Genomic DNA, 20,254 nt, shown 5'->3' on the forward strand with positions numbered 1-20,254 from the left:
AAATAGACGTGAGGGTTCTGCTGCACTGTACTGGGTGTCTAAACTATACTAGACGTGGGGCTTAGAAAAGCTCCCCTTTCCCCATAGAAAAGCTCTATGGGGTTGGATCACTCTCTACAGATTCTTCTTTTGAATCCCATTGGCTCTCCCAGTTGTTCCCGATACCCATAGCCACAGAGAAGGAGTCACAAAGTGAAGCCCTCAGCTTGTCCTTCTCTAAGCTCTCTGCAGCCTCAGTGGCCTCATCTGAACAGTGCGGATGATAGTTACCACTTCATAGGGCTGCCTAGAGAACAAAATCCAGCAGTGTTCAAAGCACCTCATAGCACATCGTAGATGCTCAAGAAAGTTGGCTGGTGTTACTCACATTCTGCTGCAGCCCCTAGGCTGACCCCATCTCCAACAGTCCCCCAACTTGTTCTCTCCCTGCTCCTTGCTCCCTTTCCTCTAGGGTTTGCTGAGAGCAGAGGGAGAGGAAGGGTGGGTGGTCAGTCACCCTTGCTGGCTATGACAGGTTGCAGTCATGGTGGGAAAGGAGACAGCATCACTCTTAAGCACTCTCCTGAGATTCATGATGGACATTCCTCCAGCAACGCAGGGGCCCTCCAGCTCGAGGTGGAGAGAAGTGAGATTCTGGGGCAGGGCACCCACCCAAGTTCAAGTCCAGCAACTGTACCCATGAGCAACACCGGATATGGTGCAGGAGAGATGCAAGTCCCCACTCTGCCACTAACCATCTGCAAATCATGACACACTGCTTACCCTCCTAGGTCTTGGCTTCCTCCTGTGTCATGGGGAAACCGATCCACTCACCTCCCAGGCTGATGTGGACACTGGGAGAAGACCCTCTTCCCTTCAGGCCCTGCTTTTTTGCCTTGGACCCTCCACACACTCCCTGCTGTCATTACTGGACTTGCAGTTCCCGCCCGGTCATTTATCAAAGACATTGGCTCCTGGTTTACAGATTTCCTCCACCCCTTGCCCTCTGCAACCTCCTGGATGACATCATCAACCACGCAGATGGTGACCTGGCCATACTCTGGCCTCTCAGATCCTTGAGGTCCCATTTCCAACGACCTCACCCCTCCTCTGCTTCAGCTATCCACAGCCACGTCCTACTTGGGACTTATCACTTATAACTGCTCCCCCTCCAGACTATCTCAAGCAGCCCACGCTCAGCCAGCTCGTCTTCCAGCTTTGTGGTTCAACTGTTCCCACCAGCTCTGCTCACTCTTCTCAATTGCCGTGGTCCTCTGCTTTCTTCAGATCATCCATTCTGTCCTGTCTTGACTTCTCTAGCCACCTTACATTCCACAGTTTTTCATTCAATAGCAGTTTTTTTCGTTGTTGATGTTGTTTTGAGATAAAGTCTCACTCCATCACACAGGCTGGAGCACAGTGGCAACAATCACAGCTCACTGCAGCTTCAACCTCTTGGGCTCAAGCAATCCTCCACCTCAGCCTCCCAAGTAGCTGGGACTACAGGTGGGCACCACCATACCCCGGTTAATTTTTGTACTTTTTTGTAGAGACGAGGTCTCACTATGTTGCCCAGGCTGGTCTCAACCTCCCAGGCTCAAGCAATCCTCCTGTCTCAGCCTTCCAAAGTGCTGGGATTATAGGCATGAGCCACTGCTCCCGGTCCAATAACATTTTTGCTAAGACCTTAAATTCCTTTGTCCCTCATCTTTGATCACCCCAGCCCTGGATGAAGCCAGCTATATACTTTCTCTGCATCTGTATCCAAGGAGCTGACACTGTGGTATTGGTAGGAGGAGTCAGAGAACCAGGCCAACTGGCTTCCTATAAAGTCATGATCTCCAGCCATTAAATGTCTTCATTTCTCACAGAAATCCTCTTGGTTTCTCTGGCCAGCTTCTTCCCACTTTCCATAATGATTCCAGAGCTTCTCCATTTTTCTCATGCCTCCAAACCCCCTCCCATCCCCAACTCTCAGCAGAGGTCCTTGCTGCTCACTTGTCAGAGAAGATAACAGCCACTAGACAGGCAGTCCCTCAGCTTCCAACGCCAAGCAAATCAACCACTAACACCTGCACACGCCTTGCCTTCTTTCCTCCTGCTGCAGTGGAGGGGCTGCTTCATCCTGCTGTTTCCAGCCCTGTATACTCCTTCCCTCCCAGGAATCCTACTGTGTTAATTAACTCTTCCTCTCAACTGAGTGCTTTCTATGCATTTAGATATACTCAACTCCCTGCCATCATTAGAAAAGAGTGGCAGTGCAGCGGGATAATTAAGGAATCAGAGAGACCGAGGGGTTGAGGAGGAGTTATTTAATTACTTAGGTGCACCGACCTAGTTGGATTAACATCTAAAGGACTGAGCCCCGAACAAAGAGTCAAGCTACCTTTTAAGCATTTCATCAGGGAGAGGAGGAGGAGAGGGAAGGAGGGAAGGAGGAAGAAAGAGAAAAACCTCTCACCTGATCCTCATTCTCCTCCAGGTGTCACCCTCTTTCCCTTTTTCACACCTCCACCTTTCAAAATAGCTGCCTACACTATGTTGTCTTCATCTTCTTACTTTCTATCCTAGTCTGTTCAGGCTGCTATTTAAAAATGCCATAAACTGGGTAGCTTATAAACCACAGAAACGTATCTCTCACAGTTCTGAAGTCTGAGAAGTTCCAGATCAATGCATTGGCAGATTTGGTGTCTGGTGAGGGCCTTTGTCCTGGTTCATGAATGGCGTCTTCTTGCTGTGGCTCACATGGTGGAAGGGGAAAAAAGAGCTCCCTTGGGCCCCTTTTATAAGGGCATCAATCCCATCAGGACTTAATCACCTCTCCAAAGGCTCATCCTCCTAATACAATTATAGTGAGGGTTAGAATTTCAACCTATGAATTTTGGGGGACACAAATATTCACATCGTAGCACTTCCCATCATTCATCAACCCATCCCTGTGTGGACTCCCACCCCTCTGAATCACCAAAACAGCTCCCACTGACAGCACCAGTGGCCTGCATGTCTCCATTTTAACCCAAGTCTCACCTCACCCTGCAGCAGCAACTACTGTCGCTCACCATCTCTTCTTAAACAGTCTCTCCCTGCAACTTCAGAGACACCTGCTGCTCTCCTCCTTCCTCTGTGGCCACTCCTTTGGGGTCTCCTCTGCAGATTCCTCCTCTGCTGCTTGTCCTTAAAGCTTAGAGTCCAGGGCTTTCTTGCTGCCCACCTTCTCGCTGGCTAATTTCATTCATACTTGTCGCATTACTCACCAATTGCAAATAACACATAAATCTTTCACCCAGGTTTATTTATGCACCTGCCATTTGATATCACCCCTGGGATGTCTCAAAGGAGAGCCATACTCAACAATTCCTCAAACTCATGGTCTCTCCATGAGTTCAGAGTTGGCTAAGCATACATATTCAATTTATGTATGTTACAGGAGAAGCTACCAATATTTATGAAGGTGATCCTGACACAGGCGTATTGTACAAACATGCATGTTACATGTGACCCATGTTTACCTTGAGGTGAAAATGTAACATTTAAATGCACTACAATTAGGCCCTGTACATCAAAAGGTCTTTTCGGAACACAAAGGCATGCAAATGCATAATCTCTATAACCAGCTAGAACCAGTTCACGGCCAGCAGTTTTATTATCAGGACAAAATTAGTGAAATCAGTCTTTTGTTCAATCAAAGCTATAGTTATGGCTGGTGGAACTGGGGTTCAGTTAGTCAGCATCTATGAACTGGATGAGTTGCAATTGTTTTAATATTGCTTGTCTTAAGGCCAGTGCTTGCTTAGCTGCTAGAGAAAAAGAGAAACCTTGTGTCATTGAGAATATAGCTCATTCTTTAAGTGTAAGGATGCATGACTTAACTCTTGCCTGGCATGGCCTTAGGTCCTGTTTATAATATGGTATTTTAGTGCCACAAAATTTCAGTTATGTCAGTCTTATGACCTCTATTTTAACATTAGTGTTGATTAGTTGTTGTATCTAAACCACAAAAGGGAGAGGGTATAATCAGGTGTATTTGACTTCCCATCACATTATACCTGAAGACTAAGGTTTTTTTTGTTTTTTTTTTTTTGAGACAGAGTCTCGCTCTGTCACCCAGGCTGGAGTGCAGTGGCGCAATCTCGGCTCACTGCAAGCTCCGCCTCCCGGGTTCACGCCATTCTCTTGCCTCAGCCTCCCTAGTAGCTGGGACTACAGGCACCCGCCACCTCGCCTGGCTAATTTTTTTTGTATTTTTAGTAGAGACGGGGTTTCACCGTGTTAGCCAGGATGGTCTCGATCTCCTGGGGTCCCTTTAGCCAAGAGGGGGCCATTCAGTCAGCAGGGGGCTTAAGATTTTATTTTTAGTTGACATTCTCCCATTTGGCCAAGATATACCAAAGGCAGCATAAATGGCCAGACTTTTATTTTGTTCCATATTGTTGCTGGGGGTGTTGTGGCTCCTGCCCCAGGTCCATCCTAGCCCTTGGTAGGATCCCTGTGGCTAAGGAACTCAAAGCCAAAAGACTTGTAGTCAATTAAATGTTTTAGGCCAGATGGTAATGGAGGTGGGCAAGCATTCATTAACCCTTAAAACCTTTTAAGTAACGTAAGAGCCAAAACCAAAAGCCAAATAGCAAAGGTACAAAACTGACCTTTCGATAAGTTCTATGTGTTGAGCCATCAGCTGTTTAGGCATCTGTGTACCTATATTTGGAGGATCTGAACTAATTTTACTCTTTAAAAGTAAAATTATTGCATCAAAAGGTGTTTTGTGCCCACCTCTTCCATGATCGTCCTTGGGCCCAGAGGGATTGAATAGTTTTTTAAATCCTGGAGATATTAGGTACAGAGAGAAAGGTAAACCCAATTTCTATAAGCTATAAATAGCTCAAAAGGAAAAACGGTGGGCCAGGCACAGTGGCTCACACCTGTAATCCCAGCACTTTGGGAGGCCAAGGCAGGCAGATCATGAGGTCAGGAGATTGAGACCATCTTTGCTAACACAGTGGAATCCCGTCTCTACTAAAAATACAAAAAATTAGCTGGGCGGGGTGGCACTTGCCTGTAGTCCCAGCTACTTGGGAGGCTGAGACAGGAGAATGGTGTGAACCCAGGAGGTGGAGCTTGCAGTGAGCTGAGATTGCGCCACTGCACTCCAGCCTGGGTGACAGAGCAAGACTCTGTCTCAATAAAAAAAAAAAAAAGGCTTTCTTGACTCTGGAAAACAAAACATAAAGAATTAGCAACATTTCAAACTTAATTTAGGATTAGATTTTGAGGGCATTTGTCAAAATGTTAAAGCCTCAAAACATTTGATCAAAACAGAACCACCGGTCTTTGTAAAATAATAATTATTCATTTCACAAAAGTGATAATCAAAAGACTTTAATAGTAATACAGAAAGTTACATGAATATAAAGCCTTAACCTTTCTAAAGCTCAGTTTTCCTAAGTAATCAAAAACCTGATAAAGATAACATAAGAATTAAGAATTATCTTGAGAAAATGTAAAATCTTTCCTTTTTTTCTTTTGAGATAGGGTCTCGCTGTGTCATCCAGGCTGAAGTGCAGTGGCGCAGTCATAGCTCACTACAGCCTTGAACTCCTGGACTCAAGTGATCCTCCCACCTCAGCCTCCCCAGTAGCTAAGACCACAGGCACGCACCACCACACCCAGCTAATTTTTTTCAGAGGTGGGGTCTTGCTATGTTGCCCCGGCTGGTCTTGAACGAGCTTCAAGTGAGCCTCCTACCTCATCCTCCAAAAGCACTAGGATTACAGGCACGAGCTACTGTTGCCCAACCTAAAATAATTGTTTCTTAGACCAGCTACCAAAGACGCAAAGAAAAATTTTCTGTAGTGTGATTGCTTCTCCTTATGGGAAGCCCATTTAGATAACCTGTAAGTCAAACCTGATGAAAACAATACTTGAATGTAATCAGACACAGAAAGACTGTTCAAGGCTATGAGTAGCTGAGTCCAAGCTCATATCACTTGCCACACAACAGCCAATAAGTCTAGAGACAAGGTGTTGTGGCAAGGAAAGCTACCTTATTCAGAGAACCAGAAAACCAAGAAGATGGTGGGCCACCATCATGAAGAACCATCTGAAGTCAGCATGAACGTTAGGCTCTTTTTTACGTTAAGGGAAGGGGAAGAAGAAGGGGATTGGTATTAAGAGGTGACTGATGACCACAGACACCTGGGTGCCAGCAAGGGTCTGAGGAGGTTGTAAAACTTCTTTTTTCTAGGTCAGGTCACAACGTTCCTATACATCTTTAACATAACATTGTTATTTGTCTGTATATTTCCTTATCTCCTTGGGGGTTAGTTTGGGGAAAGGAACTGTTACCATTTTTTTAAAAGTTGAACTGCAAGCTAAACTCCTATAATTAGCTGGTCTATGTACAGAGCTAAGCAGAAGCTTTTAACCTAAAGGATAATATCCCTGGGGGGACAGAGGCAAAATGGAGTCAGTCATGCTAAGTCTCCCTCCACTCTCTTTCTTTTTTGAGACGGAATTTCACTCTTATTGCCCAGGCCGGAGTGCAATGGCATGATCTCAGCTCACTGCAACCTCCGCCTCCTGGGTTCAAGCAATTCTCTTGCCTCGGCCTCCTGAGTAGCTGAGATTACAGGCGTCCATCACCACACCCAGCTAATTTTTGTAGTTTAGTGGAGATGGGGTTTCACCATTGTTGGTCAGGCTGGTCTGGAACTCCTGACCTCAGGTGATCTACCCACCTTGGCCTCCCAAAGTGCTGGGACAGGTGTGAGCCACCATGCCTGGCCCCTCTACTCATAATTAAACCAGGTGTTTCTTCTCCTGCCAAGAAACCAGTCATGAAGATTCACCCATCTTCTAGATGGGAAAACTGGGCTGCAGCCTGGGAGAGGCCAGTCAGGGACAAAGCCAAAGTTAATACAGAGGATGGAGCTTCCAGGGTACAGGGGTTGGGTCTGGGCTAGGAAGCTGGAAACCTAGGTTTTATGCTTGTCCCAGTTTTGATGTTGGCCCTAAGCAGTGCTGTTTCTCATCAGCCTCTGCCTGCTCCAGGGGTCACAGGGCCAAGCCAGATAGAGGGCCGCTAGCGTCACTGGACACAAGATTGCTTTCCCACAGCTCTCCTTCCTCCGGCCCCTCTGCTCCACATCCGGAAACCTGGGTACCCTTCACCCACCTAGCTCTGTCCCACAGTGAGATTTATTGCTGACTGCCCTGCCATCTGCCCCAGGGTAATAAATCAGGGCAGAGCAGAATTGCAATCACCCCATGCATGGAGTGTATAAAAGGGGAAGGGCTAAGGGAGCCACAGAACCTCAGTGGATCTCAGAGAGAGCCCCAGACTGAGGGAAGCATGGACGGATGGAGAAGAATGCCTCGCTGGGGACTGCTGCTGCTGCTCTGGGGCTCCTGCACCTTCGGTCTCCCGACAGACACCACCACCTTTAAACGGTAATTGGTAACTCAGGCAGAGAAGGGGTGGGAGGGGTGCAGGGTTCCCACCTTCCCAACACCCTGGCTTTTCCATATGCAGTGTCCTTCAGTCCTTACAATCAGCTGGACAGGGAGGTATGGACCTGTTCAGAGAGGTCGAGTGACTTGCCCAATAAATGACACTAGTAGTCAGGTCTAGAAGCTGTGTCTTTTGCTTCCTGCCCAGAGCACCACGCTAACTAAGCACTGTAGAGAACTCAGAAATATTAGGAGATGCCCCTTGCCCTTGAGGGGCTCACAGCCTGAATATTAAGAACAGCATGGGTGGTTGGGTGCGGTGGCTCCTGCCTGTCATCCCAGCACTTTGGGAGGCCGAGGTGGATCACTTGAGGTCAGGAGTTTGAGACCAGCCTGGCCAACGTGGGGAAACCCCATCTCTAATAAAAATACAAAAATTAGCCAGATGTGGTGGCAGGCACTTGTAATCCCCAGCTACTTGGGAGGCTGAGGCAGGAGAATCGTTTGAGCCCGGGAGGCGGAGGTTGCTGAGCCAAGATCGTGCCACTGCACTCCAGCCTGAGTGACAGAACAAGACTCCATCTCAAAAAAAAAAAAAAGAGGGGGTCGGGGCATGGGTACAGTTAACTCTACCAGGGAAGTAGCGTGATACCGTGGTTAAATGCAAGGCTTATAGAGTTAGATTGCCTTCATTTAAATTTTGCTTCACTAGCAGAACAAACTAGGTCTGGAATCATGGGCAAGTTATTTAACCTCTCCAAGTCTCAGTTTATCATTTTAAACAGGTATGATAATAACAGTACCTACTTGATGGGGCTGCTTTGGGGATTTAAGGAGATAATGCATAGAAAGCTGGGCACGTTGTAAGAGCCCAGCTACTGTTAGTACTACAGGATGGATTCTTACAAATATCAAAAGCAAGGCTTGGCTGGGAGCGGTGGCTCATGCCTGTAATCCCACACTTTGGGAGGCCGAGGCGGGCAGATCACCTGAGGTCGAGAGTTCAAGACCAGCCTGACCAACGTGGAGAAACCCTGTCTCTACTAAAAATACAAAATCAACCAGGCGTGGTGGCACATGCCTGTAATCCCAGCTACTTGGGAGGCTGAGGCAGGAGAATCGCTTGAACCTGGGAGGCGGAGAGCCGAGATGGCGCCATTGCACTCCAGCCTGGGCAACAAGAGCAACACTCCGTCTAAAAAAAAAAGAGAAAAAAGCAAGGCTTTAGGTAGCCCACAACTAGAAGGAGAAAACCCTAGCATCCTCTAGGTGCCAGGCCCTGTGGGAAAAAGTGATTCATTAAGACTGTAGAAGGAAGCTGGGCACGCGGCTCATGCTTGTAATTCCAGCACTTTGAGAGGCTGAGGAGGGCAAATCGCTTGAGCTCACGAGTTCAAGACCAGCCTAGGCAACATGGCGAAACCTTGTCGCTACAAACACAAAAATTAGCTAGGTGTGGTGGTGCAAATCTGTAGTCCCAGCTACTCGGGAGGCTGAGGTGGGAGCATCACTTCAGCCTGGAAGGTGGAGGCTGCAGTGAGCAGAGACTGAGCCACTGCACTCTAGCCTGGGTGATAGAGCCAGACCTTATCTAAAAAAGAAAAAAAAAAAGACTGAAGAAGGGGAAGAGACAGCATTTGAGAAAAGGCTTCACAGAGAAGGGGGTTTTCAATCTGGGGACAGCAGATGTGACCAGCAGTCCTGAAGGTAAGAAGGCACATTTTAATAATGGTAATACTTGCTAAGCCTATAGAATGCTTAGGGTGTCACAGGATCTTTTCACATGTCTCATCTCAAGTCATGCCCCCAACAACTCAGCATTCCCACTTTGCAGATGAGGACACTGAGGCTCAGGGAGGTGATATGTAAGAGGCTAAGGCTCAACACACTCTGGGCCTTTTGCTTCCAAAACTGCTTTCCCTCGCTCTGAGGCTCTCAGAGAGTAATTGCTGGGTTGTGAGCACTGGGTAAGAAGATGGGTGCTTCAAAGCAGCTGCACCCCAGGATAAAGGTAGAGGAAAGTAAAAACATCTTCCCCTGCTGTTATCCAAAAGAGAAAAAGAATGGAATTGGACAAGGGGTGGAGGGGGAATCCAGCTTTTGAAACAGAATTATAGGAATTTTGCTACCTGCTATGTGCAGAGCACCATGCGATGCACTTGGGACAGCTGAATGAATGAGCTCCATTCTCAAGGTGAACATGTACATATACACACTCACAATTTACATTTATTGAGCAGTGGCTGCATGGTTTCATCTGCACAGTGACTCTGAGGTAGGTACTACCATTAGGTCCATTTTTAGAGAGGGGTTAATGGAGACTTAGAAGAGGCCCAGAGAGGTTAGGTAGCTTTCTTAGAATCACACAGGTGGTAAGGGGATTCGGGCATGCCCCCTGCAACCACTGTCTTCACCACTGTACGGCACCAGTTCCACAAGGTGCACAGTGTGGGCTGTGAGACCCAAGGAAAAACAGAGCAGAGGCCCAAGGGAAGGTGAGGCCAGTGTGGGCTGGAGGCCTTGGGGCAAGCTTCCTGGAGGTGGGGGTACATGTTGGGCCTTGGAGGACTAAAGAATTAGGGGGAAAAAGAAGGGGAGAAGGAAAGGATTTTCTGAAAAGGAAATGGCAAAAAGTAAAAGTCCAAAGCATAGGCTGTTGTGAGTAAATAGTGGGAAATGTAACCTCTTTGGGGTCAAACTTCTCACCCTCCATTTTCCCATCTGTAAAGTGGGAGTAATAGAATCATCCACCTTAAGAGAGCAAATAAAATAATGATTGTGAAAATATTTTGGTAACAGTAACCTGTGATAGGAAGATAACAAATCATTTCCATTACAATACCATGCTGATAGGCATAAAAGTTGCATTCATGTTCATGGGCAAAATGGGGGTAAGTAGAATGCATGGGACGCAAGAAGGATGTAGGAAGGAAAGGATAGTGTAAGTAGAGGAGGACTAGCTGCTGAGAACAAAGTAGAAGAAAGAGGGAATCTCCGTGTGTATGGGAAAGTCTATTGCACAGTCAACTTGGGCTTCCATCCTGGGACCTTCCCGTGAACAGCTAGAGACATCTTCTTCTAGGCTTTGGCAGCCTTTATGTCGGGACCCAGGGGACCCTATATGGGAAATAGGGCCAGACGCATGCTCTGAATCCCTGCTTCAACACTTCTGAGTCACCTTCTTCCCTGTGAGCCTTCATTTTTCTCACCTATAAAATGCATGACAGCTAGCTTGTTGGTGTGCTTTCAGTAGCGGCTCAGTAAAGTCGGTTTCCTAGGTCTCTTTAATTCTGCCTCTCAAAGGTGATGGGAAAACATCTAGACAAGAAGCCAAGGGACTGGGACACATCTCTCCAAGGACGAGGTGCATGGCGCTCTGAAGATGCTGGTATCTCTCTAGGCCCAACCCAGCTCAGGGGGTCCACTCCACCACAGCCCTGGCTGGGTGCCTGTCCCCTGGTATCCTGGAGACCTCGCAGCTGCTGTGGGCATCTGCTGCCACCTAGCGGCCTCCCATGGCACTGTCTCCCCGCCAGCCCCTAGTTTTGACGGGGGCACTAGCTGGCATTAATCTCTTCAGAGGGAATGTCTGTGCCTGTTTCCTGTCTGTCCTCCCACCAGCTGGAGTTCCTTAAAGGCAGTCATGATCATTATCTTTCTAGCTCCAGTTTTCCAGCACAGTGAGGCACAATGTAGTTGTTCAGCAGGTGATTACGGACCAAGAAACAGCCTTATCTAATCAAAATTAGGCAACAGAAGGAAGTCACTTCAGAGTTATTTAATCCCCGGGCAGCTGACTCCTCTAAATTGACTCTTGATAAGAAGTAACTCTTATAAATGCTCCAGAGGCTCTCAGGGACAGAGGTGATTTCCAGGTGGCTGGGCTAACGTTCAAGGTGGTTGTACTAAAAGCAGGAGTTTGGCCTCAGGGACTCTACCATTGTGGGGGAGGTACAGCACTTTTCTATTTTTGCTTCCTCCACCCTGGGCCAGGATCTTCCTCAAGAGAATGCCCTCAATCCGAGAAAGCCTGAAGGAACGAGGTGTGGACATGGCCAGGCTTGGTCCCGAGTGGAGCCAGCCCATGAAGAGGCTGACCCTTGGCAACACCACCTCCTCCGTGATCCTCACCAACTACATGGACGTGAGTACCTGGCTCAGCCCCTCGCTCCCTCCCTGTCTCCTTTCCCTCATGGACCTAGGGCTTTCTTTGCCGCAAGACTCACCCTTTCCATGCTGTGTTTGACGAAGGCGCTGAGGAGCACATGATCACCCCAGAAAATTCCCATTTTCCAGCTGGAAAGCCTGAGCACGGAAGACAGGAAGCCACCCAGGGGCCATTCAGGGGCAGAGTTAGGTTTGAAACTCAGCCCAGGCCTCAAGCCAGGTGTCACAGGTGGGTGGGAAGGGGTGTGTGACTCAGGTGGGGGTTTCTGTGACCTGGCCCAGCACAGCCTGACGGCTTCCTGCCCCAGTGGATCCTCAAGGGTCAAGTTTGCTTCCTGCTTCATTCTCAATGTTTTGATTTTGCCCTCTTGTCTTACTGAGGCTCCCACTTCCTGGGATGCCATGGGGCGATGCTAAGCCTCCTACCAGTTCCTGCAGGAAAATGGAAACCCCGAGAGGCTATAGGACCACACTAAGAGCCAAGAGTGAAGCCAAGCAAGACCCCAAGACCCAAGGTCCCCTGAGCCCCTCCAGCCCTCTCTTTTTACCCCCACAGACCCAGTACTATGGCGAGATTGGAATCGGCACCCCACCCCAGACCTTCAAAGTCGTCTTTGACACTGGTTCGTCCAACGTTTGGGTGCCCTCCTCCAAGTGCAGCCGTCTCTACACTGCCTGTGGTGAGACCTAAGACCCACAGTGCCTCTCCCCCACCCCCCTGCCCTACTGTGCATGAGCAATCCTGCCCAACACCCAGCTCCCATCCCTCTTGCCACCAGCGGAGTGGCTTCCTCTCCGCCTCTGTGCCCACTGACACTTAGGGGAGAGAGGAAGATGTCTCCCCTTTTTCTGATATAGCCACCAAGGTTTAAAAAAAAAAAAAAAGGTCCAAGAACCCCTGAGCACCCAGAAGTCCACTTCCCAGTCTTCCCGAGATTGAGACAGGACTGAATTCTCAAACCCATCCCAGGCACTCGGAACTCTCCCGTCCCTAGTCTTAATCAACAGCCTCTTACTAGGCACTTACGCTGTGCCTGGCATCTTTTCTGGTGTTATCAGCGTTAGTGATTACTTTAAATTCCTTCATTTAGGACAAAATTCTTGAGGTATGGGCACATTAAGAGGGCCCAAGAAACCCAGTCCTTAATTGATGAAGCACATATTCCAAGCCCCCTGACCCTAGGGCCACTCATCCCTGCACCTAAGCTAACCAGCCATACCCACAATGCACCCTGCCTCTGAGTCCCCCTGTCTGGGCCACTCTTGGACAAACCTGAGCCTCTGTCCCCCTGCCAGTGTATCACAAGCTCTTTGATGCTTCGGATTCCTCCAGCTACAAGCACAATGGAACGGAACTCACCCTCCACTATTCAACAGGGACAGTCAGTGGCTTTCTCAGCCAGGACATCATCACTGTAAGTTGGGCCGCCCTAGGTCATCTGCCCCCGACCCCTTCTGTCCCCAGGCCTCTCCTGACCCTCCAGGGCCCACACCTGCAGGGAGGCACACTGCAGCCCACTTGGAGCCTGGGGAGCTGAGGAACACCCTACTCTGCCACATCTGGCTGTTGCTGCAAAGCAGCAGTACCTATGGGGGAGCAAGCCTGGGCTACAGGCTCACCGTTGGGTGGTTTATGGATGTTTTTGCATCTAACTTGCATGTAGGGCTTGTCCTGAGCCCCATGGCTGCAGTCAAGTAACTTGTCCAAGTTCACCAGCTCTGACTGGGCTACACCCTAGACTGAAATCCAGGGTCAGGGTCAGGCTGAGTTTTAGGGTCAGGCCTAGGTTTTAAGGTCACAGTTGAGGTTGACTCTGGGATTCAGGTCAAGGCCTGCTTTTCTTTTTCATGTGGCCCATGTCTGACCCTTTCCTCATCCTGGAGTTTCTCAGGCCCTGCTCCATCAGAATTAGGGGAGGGGCACACATGGCACCTGAGAGGAAATCAGGGTGATTCCTGCCTCCCTTCCTTTTTCTGTGAACTCAGATATAAAGGAGGGAGAAGGGCAAGCTTGGCTGTGTTGAAGAAACCCTTCGCCCATGATAAGGGTGGGGGCCAAGACCCAGTCCTGCCGGGCACGAAAGCCGGGCCACTGGGGAGGGGGAGGAGTTCTTGGCAGCTTTTCTTTTGCTGCTTGGCAGGACCACCCTCTCAGCCTCTGCTGTCCGATCCCTGGTCAACTCCAGCTCTCTCTGGGCTCCGCAGCAGAGATGTGTATTGGCACAGAGTGTGTGGGTGCAGGGTTGAGGAAATACTCTTACCCTGATTTTTGTACCCCGGGGCATGTGTGCCCCTGGGATCCCTAGTGTGGAAGCCCAGACCAGACTCCAACCAAGGAGGGGGCAGTGGGCTTGGTCTCCTCTGGTCCTTCCTCCCACAGGTGGGTGGAATCACGGTGACACAGATGTTTGGAGAGGTCACGGAGATGCCTGCCTTACCCTTCATGCTCGCCGAGTTTGATGGGGTTGTGGGCATGGGCTTCATTGAACAGGCCATTGGCAGGGTCACCCCTATCTTCGACAACATCATCTCCCAAGGGGTGCTAAAAGAGGACGTCTTCTCTTTCTACTACAACAGGTGGGGACTGGGACTCCAGGGGCTGAGGTGGGGGGAGAGGAGGGGAGACGTGCTGGGGAGTGGAAGGAGAGTCTGGGCCAGAATTGTAAAGTGTTTGTAATTAGGTGACAGCCAATCAATATCTAGAGCTGTACTAGCCAATATGGAAGGCACTATTGAAATTTAAATTAATTAAATACAATTAAGCATCAATTAAGCATTCAACTGGTGGCTCTTAGTTGCACTAGCCACATGTCAAATGCCTGGCAGCCACGGTGGCTAGTAACTACGGTCTTACGACAGTGCGGATAGAGAACATTCCCAGCATGGCAGGACGTTCTAACAGACAGTGCCACTCTGGAGCAAGAGGAGATGCAAGGTGGGCGTGATGGGAAATAAGGGATTACTGTGACCTGTAGCCCTGCCTGTTAGGGCCATGGCTGCTCCAACACAGAGACAGCCAACTTCAGTCATCCATTAGATCCTTCATTCATTTGTTTGCTCACTCATCAGTTCAGTAAATGCTATGTGCCAAGCACTGTGGTAGGCTCTGGGGGTGCAGCAGTGAACACAGTGAACAAGGCAGAATCCGTACTCCCCTACCCACATAGAGCTTACAGGCTAAATAGGGAAGACAAGACATATTCCAACATAAAGAGTGTCACAGGCAGGCAGCAAGTGTGGTGCTGAAAACCATGGATGCTTTTCAATTCTAGGCTGAGTTTATATGCAGCTCAGCCAGCCTTGGGGAAGCTCTTGAGCAGGGTTGGGCTCTACTCCAAACTGCTGGGCTTAGAAAGATGACATGAGTTGGAGACGAGAGAGCTGGAGGCAAAAGGGGCTGGGTGCAGTGGCTCATGCCTGTAATCCCAGCACTTTGGGAGGCCAAAGCGAGAGGATCGCTGGAGCCCAGGAGTTAAGGCTTCACTGAGCAGTGATTGTGCCACTGCACTCCAGCTAAGGCAACAGAGTGAGATCCAGTCTCAAAAAAAAAAAAAAAGAAAAAAAAGTCACAAGGGTAAGAACATGAGGCCAGTGGCAAAAAGAATAGAGGAGAGGATCAGAGTTCACAGAAATCTCACAGTAAAATGGAGAGGAGTCTCCGGTTTGGTGATAGAAAGGGAGGCCTTGAGAAAAGGCCAATTGGCGGCTTTGCAGTCAGGGGTGGTCTTTAGAAGAGCTGTTTTAGAGGAGGTGGGGGCAAGGCCAGATGGCAAGAAGTTAAGAGGTGGACGATGTGGGTGTCAGGAAGTGGAGGTCATGAGATGTAGGCTGCCCTAGGACATTCAACAGGGAAGGGAATGGGGGGTGGGGTGGGGGGTGAGATCCAGAAGCAGGAGAGGAAGGGTGGGTGTTTTTAAATGCTAGAGGAAGCTCGAATGATGCCTGTAGGTGGAGGAAGAAGCCAATGGAAAGAAAGAGATTAAAAATATGGAAAGAAGAGGAGCTAAATGGGGGCACTGGAGTTTGGAGGCCATAAAAGAGATGAGGTTCCAGCAGACAGGAAGAAGCCAGGCTTTGCAGAGGAGAGGGCTGGCCTCTTCTTTTATCTTGGGATGGGAAGGAGGGAACATCCAGAGAGATCCTGGTGTTGAGAGAGAGGCAGGAGGGAATTTGTGCTAGCATATACACATATATTCTGAATTTATAAAAACACAAGTAGTTTGCAGTTGCACAAAATAACATATGCACACCTACACACCCGTGCACACATGTGCATGTGTGAATTCTAGTATGAATTCTGGAAAAACACATCACACACACATGCATGCCCTGGAGACTAGGCCTACAGTAGTCCCTGAGCCAAGTGCAGTGAGGAAGAAAGGAAGGTGAGGGGAATCAGCTCCAGACGGGGCACCAGGAGCCTGGCTCCAGTCCCCGACTTGTTCACTCACGGACTGGGTAACTTCAGGCAAGTGACTTTGCCTCTTGGTGACTCCATTGCCTGAAGGGCAAAGAGAGTACATAACACCCACCCTGCCAAACAGCAGGGCTGATGAGGCTGGCATGAAATGAAGCTTCCTTTCTGCTGTCTCTCTTTCTCTGCAGAGATTCCGAGTAAGGAGAAAAAAACCCCACATGGCTGTGACCTTCCAGTACTCCCTGAGCACCTGACCTAGAATTATACACGCCACCGGCCCAAAACTCACATCAGCAAGCCCAGCCTCCGCTAGATGCCGAAGTTCTCTGTCTCTCCTTCCTGCTCTCTCCATGCCCCCTTCCCACCCCATACCCAACAGCCTCCCCAGAGTCCCCTCCCATGCACCTGCTCAATCAGCAGCAATCCAAGAGTGAGGGGTGTCCATTTGTGTCTTGCTCACATCCACTCACTGTCCTTGTACCTGCTCCTTTTCCGTGACCTCTCTGGGGATGCTTTTTGGGGAACAGCTGGACTACCCTGGAAGAACCTCTGGTTGGTCTTGGGGAGGGGAAGAAAGGCAGAGAAGCAGTATGTTCTGCATGCTTCCCAACGACAGCTCCGAGCCTGGCTGTCTGTCCCACATTCCTCTGCCCTAGAGCCCTCTGTCCTGCCCTGCCCCGCACCCTTGTGCAACCTTCCCGATTACCTGAGTTGCTGGGTCCTGGAGGTCATGGGTTTCCAAGAGCTTCTGATCTTTCCTCTAGGAATTCCCAATCGCTGGGAGGACAGATTGTGCTGGGAGGCAGCGACCCCCAGCATTACGAAGGGAATTTCCACTATATCAACCTCATCAAGACTGGTGTCTGGCAGATTCAAATGAAGGGGTCAGAAATCCTCAACCCTCCCCGGGCTCCAAAAAGTGCTGCTGTCACTGGGGTTGGGGGGGGTGGGGAAGGACAGCATTACCATCCTGCCCTCTTTCCAAATGCAGCCACGTCTTAAGCACAGCCACCATTTGCTCTCTGCCTGCTCTGCCCAGGCTGGGGAACAGAGAAGGAAGGGGCCTGGGGAGAAGCGGTGGAGGGCGACAGTACCTTCCCTCCTCTACTCACTGCCTCAACAGGCCACCAGCGTGGCCTCCACCCACCCACCCACCCACACTCAGGAAGGACATGCAGCCTGGAGGTGCCCCATCAGCCTTCTGTCTGTCTGTCTGTCTGTCTGTCTGTCTGACTGACTGTGGCCTCCCCCAGGGTGTCTGTGGGGTCATCCACCTTGCTCTGTGAAGATGGCTGCCTGGCATTGGTGGACACCGGTGCATCCTACATCTCAGGTTCTACCAGCTCCATAGAGAAGCTCATGGAGGCCTTGGGAGCCAAGAAGAGGCTGTTTGATGTAAGAAGCCAAAGAGGGAAGGTGGTGTGGGTGGGGGGAGCGCCACCTGGTATCGGCTCACAAATCCCCCCAGGCAAATGAGGCCATCTCAGGCCTTCGCTTGTTCACCTCGCACTCTCCACACATGTGGCTGGTCAGCCATGGAGCAGGGCACTGTGCCTAGCCCTCTCCAGCAGAGAGGCCAGGCCACCAGCGCAGGACTCCTTGTCTGCGGAGATGTCTTCCATACTCAAGGAAGCTCCCTTTGCCCCCCACCCCAGTATGTCGTGAAGTGTAATGAGGGCCCTACACTCCCCGACATCTCTTTCCACCTGGGAGGCAAAGAATACACGCTCACCAGCGCGGACTATGTATTTCAGGTGAGGTTCGAATCGGCCCCCTCGGTGGCAGGGAGAAAAGCTGGACAGAGACCCTCAAAGGGGGACAGATTACAATGCACAGATCATGTTAGAACCGTAGTTCTCAAACTTGGCTGTGCATGTCACTTGGAGAGCTTCGAAAAATCCTGGTACCTGGGCCACATCCCATACCTATTAAATCAGAACCTCTAGAAGTGGCACCTGGGGCTCAGTTTCCCCAGATGATTCCAATGTGTGGCCATGTTTGGGCATCACTGTGCCTGTTCCTTCATCTCCATTTTCTCATCAAATACTCCCAATAATCCTATGCTCCTATGTTCTTATCCTCTCTTCATAATCAATAGGCTTAGAGAAGTTGAATAACTTGTCTAGGATCAGAAGCTAAGGGAAACTGTAAGCTCCTGAAGGAAGCACGGTGCCTGATGCATTGTTTGCCTGGGATCTAGCACAGGGGCTAAACACAGGAGTGGTGCAGTCCACGACGGGGCAAAATGGCCAAGATGTGAGGGAGGCCCAGTGTGGCTAGGGGAGAGATGGGGGCGAGAGGGGGAATGTTGCTGAAGACAGTTGCTGGGGTCAGGCAAGGTGAAAGGAGAATGCTCATGTGCTGGGTATGGAGAAACTCTTCCCCCTTCCTGCCAGGAATCCTACAGTAGTAAAAAGCTGTGCACACTGGCCATCCACGCCATGGATATCCCGCCACCCACTGGACCCACCTGGGCCCTGGGCGCCACCTTCATCCGAAAGTTCTACACAGAGTTTGATCGGCGTAACAACCGCATTGGCTTCGCCTTGGCCCGCTGAGGCCCTCTGCCACCCAGGCAGGCCCTGCCTTCACACCTGGCCCAGAGCTGGAACACTTTCTGAGATGCCCCTCTGCCTGGGCTTATGCCCTCACATGGAGACACTGGATGTGGAGCTCTGGCTGGATGCGTGCCCTGACCCCTCCACCAGCCCCTCCCTGCTTTGAGGACAAACAGAATAAAGACTTCATGTTCACAGCCTGTTGCATCTGGGTTCACTAGGGTTTAGAATGGAGGGAGGGGCTGCGTGATCATGTGTGGACAGGAATGTGACACGGACAAGCTACACATTCGCCTCGCGCACAGGTTCTTGCGTGCAGGGATGATGCCATCCATCTGCCATCAACAGGACTCAGGTGGAGCTGTTTACACAGCCTCGGGTGGGAAGTCTGAAGAGAGCCGGAACCAAGCTCCCTATAGTCCCTCAGGGACCAAGGCTAATGCTATGGCAGTAGACTGTGGGTCAGAAAGTTCTCCCAGCTCACAGAAGCCAGCTCTGAGTTCAGACTCTGCTCTGCTGAGCTAGTCAGCCCTGTCTCTTGTCCGGTTGCAAAACTCCCCTCAGCTCTCCTTATCCACTGCAGATGCCCCCGCCCTGCCCCATGTAGCCACTTACACAGGCATTCTAAGGCACTACCACCTAAAATCATAGAACACCAGAGATCCAGGCAATACTTCCACTTTACAGGTGGGGAAACTGAGGCCCAGAGAATGGAAGGCCTTGCCCAAGATTACTCGGTCAAAAATCAAGTAGTGAAGAATATTGAAAAATAGTGAAGAATCAAGACTGGAACCCAGCCCGTCTGACTTGGGTCCTGGGGGTTTCCACCTTATCATAAGCAGTTGGTACTGTCATAAGTACAGTGCTTCACGCACGCTGGTGCAGGGCCACGTGCACAAGCACACAGGTGCACACACACACTGCTGTCCTCCATCCCATCCACCCGGGACTCGTCAGGCTGAAGTCTCTTCTCCCACTCTCACTCCTTGGGCTGTCTTCAGGGCACATGTAACTTGGGGAATGAGAAATTAGCATCCACCTGGAGCCACTGAAGCCATCCCTCTTCACCATAGTTGCTCACCTCTCTTTTGACAGAAAGTCGTGAGGCACTGAATGGCCCAATCAGGCCCTCAGTACCTCTGGGAGCCATCTGCAAGAGTCCCTGTGCAGCACCAAGAGCCGGAGCCTGGGCTTCAGGACGCTGGACTCCCACTGATTCTCCACGTTCCCTTGTCCTGCATAGCTGTACTTCCTCACTGCAAAGGAAGTGTTGGAGGCCAGTGTCTTTTCCAGCTCCATCCTGGAGCTCCAGGACCTTAGGAAGGCAGGCACAACCCCCCATTATCTCCTTCACTGTCCAATATGGTAAGCACATGTGGCTAAAATTAAAATTAATTAAAATTGAATAAAATCGGCTGGGCACGGTGGCTCACGCCTGTAATCCCAGCACTTTGGGAGGCCGAGGAGGGTGGATTACCTGAGGTCAGGAGTTCAAGACCAGCCTGACCAACATGAAGAAACCCCCTTCTCTACTAAAAATAAAAATACAAAATTAGCTGGGCGTGGTGGCACATGCCTGTAATCCCAGCTACTCAGGAGGCTGAGGCAGGAGAATCGCTTGAACCCAGGAGGTGGAGGTTGTGGTGAGCAGAGATCGCACCATTGCACTGCAGCAGCCTGGGCAACA

The 20,254-nt window shown here is 50.1% G+C and overlaps 1 protein-coding gene across 1 annotated transcript; it reads left to right on the plus strand.

The window, feature by feature from the left end:
• Positions 1 to 7,289: 7,289 nt before the first annotated feature.
• REN (renin) lies at positions 7,290 to 18,767 on the plus strand. The gene is made up of 10 exons (XM_030812512.1): positions 7,290 to 7,425; positions 11,419 to 11,569; positions 12,149 to 12,272; positions 12,889 to 13,007; positions 13,973 to 14,169; positions 16,198 to 16,206; positions 16,774 to 16,893; positions 17,263 to 17,404; positions 17,665 to 17,763; positions 18,406 to 18,767. The coding sequence occupies exons 1-10, from the start codon at positions 7,328 to 7,330 to the stop codon at positions 18,565 to 18,567; spliced, it is 1,221 nt and encodes a 406-aa protein (XP_030668372.1). The 5' UTR covers positions 7,290 to 7,327; the 3' UTR covers positions 18,568 to 18,767.
• The last annotated feature ends 1,487 nt before the right edge of the window (positions 18,768 to 20,254 follow it).

Source organism: Nomascus leucogenys, chromosome 5 (assembly GCF_006542625.1).
Source record: "Nomascus leucogenys isolate Asia chromosome 5, Asia_NLE_v1, whole genome shotgun sequence".
Lineage (NCBI taxonomy): Eukaryota > Metazoa > Chordata > Mammalia > Primates > Hylobatidae > Nomascus > Nomascus leucogenys.

Excerpts from the sequence above, each read along its gene's own strand:
- REN (XM_030812512.1), top strand. The coding sequence starts at position 7,328 with ATGGACGGATGGAGAAGAATGCCTCGCTGGGGACTGCTGCTGCTGCTC. Across the intron at positions 7,426-11,418 it reads GACACCACCACCTTTAAACG|GATCTTCCTCAAGAGAATGC; the intron begins GTAATTGGTAAC and ends ACCCTGGGCCAG. Across the intron at positions 11,570-12,148 it reads TCCTCACCAACTACATGGAC|ACCCAGTACTATGGCGAGAT; the intron begins GTGAGTACCTGG and ends TTACCCCCACAG.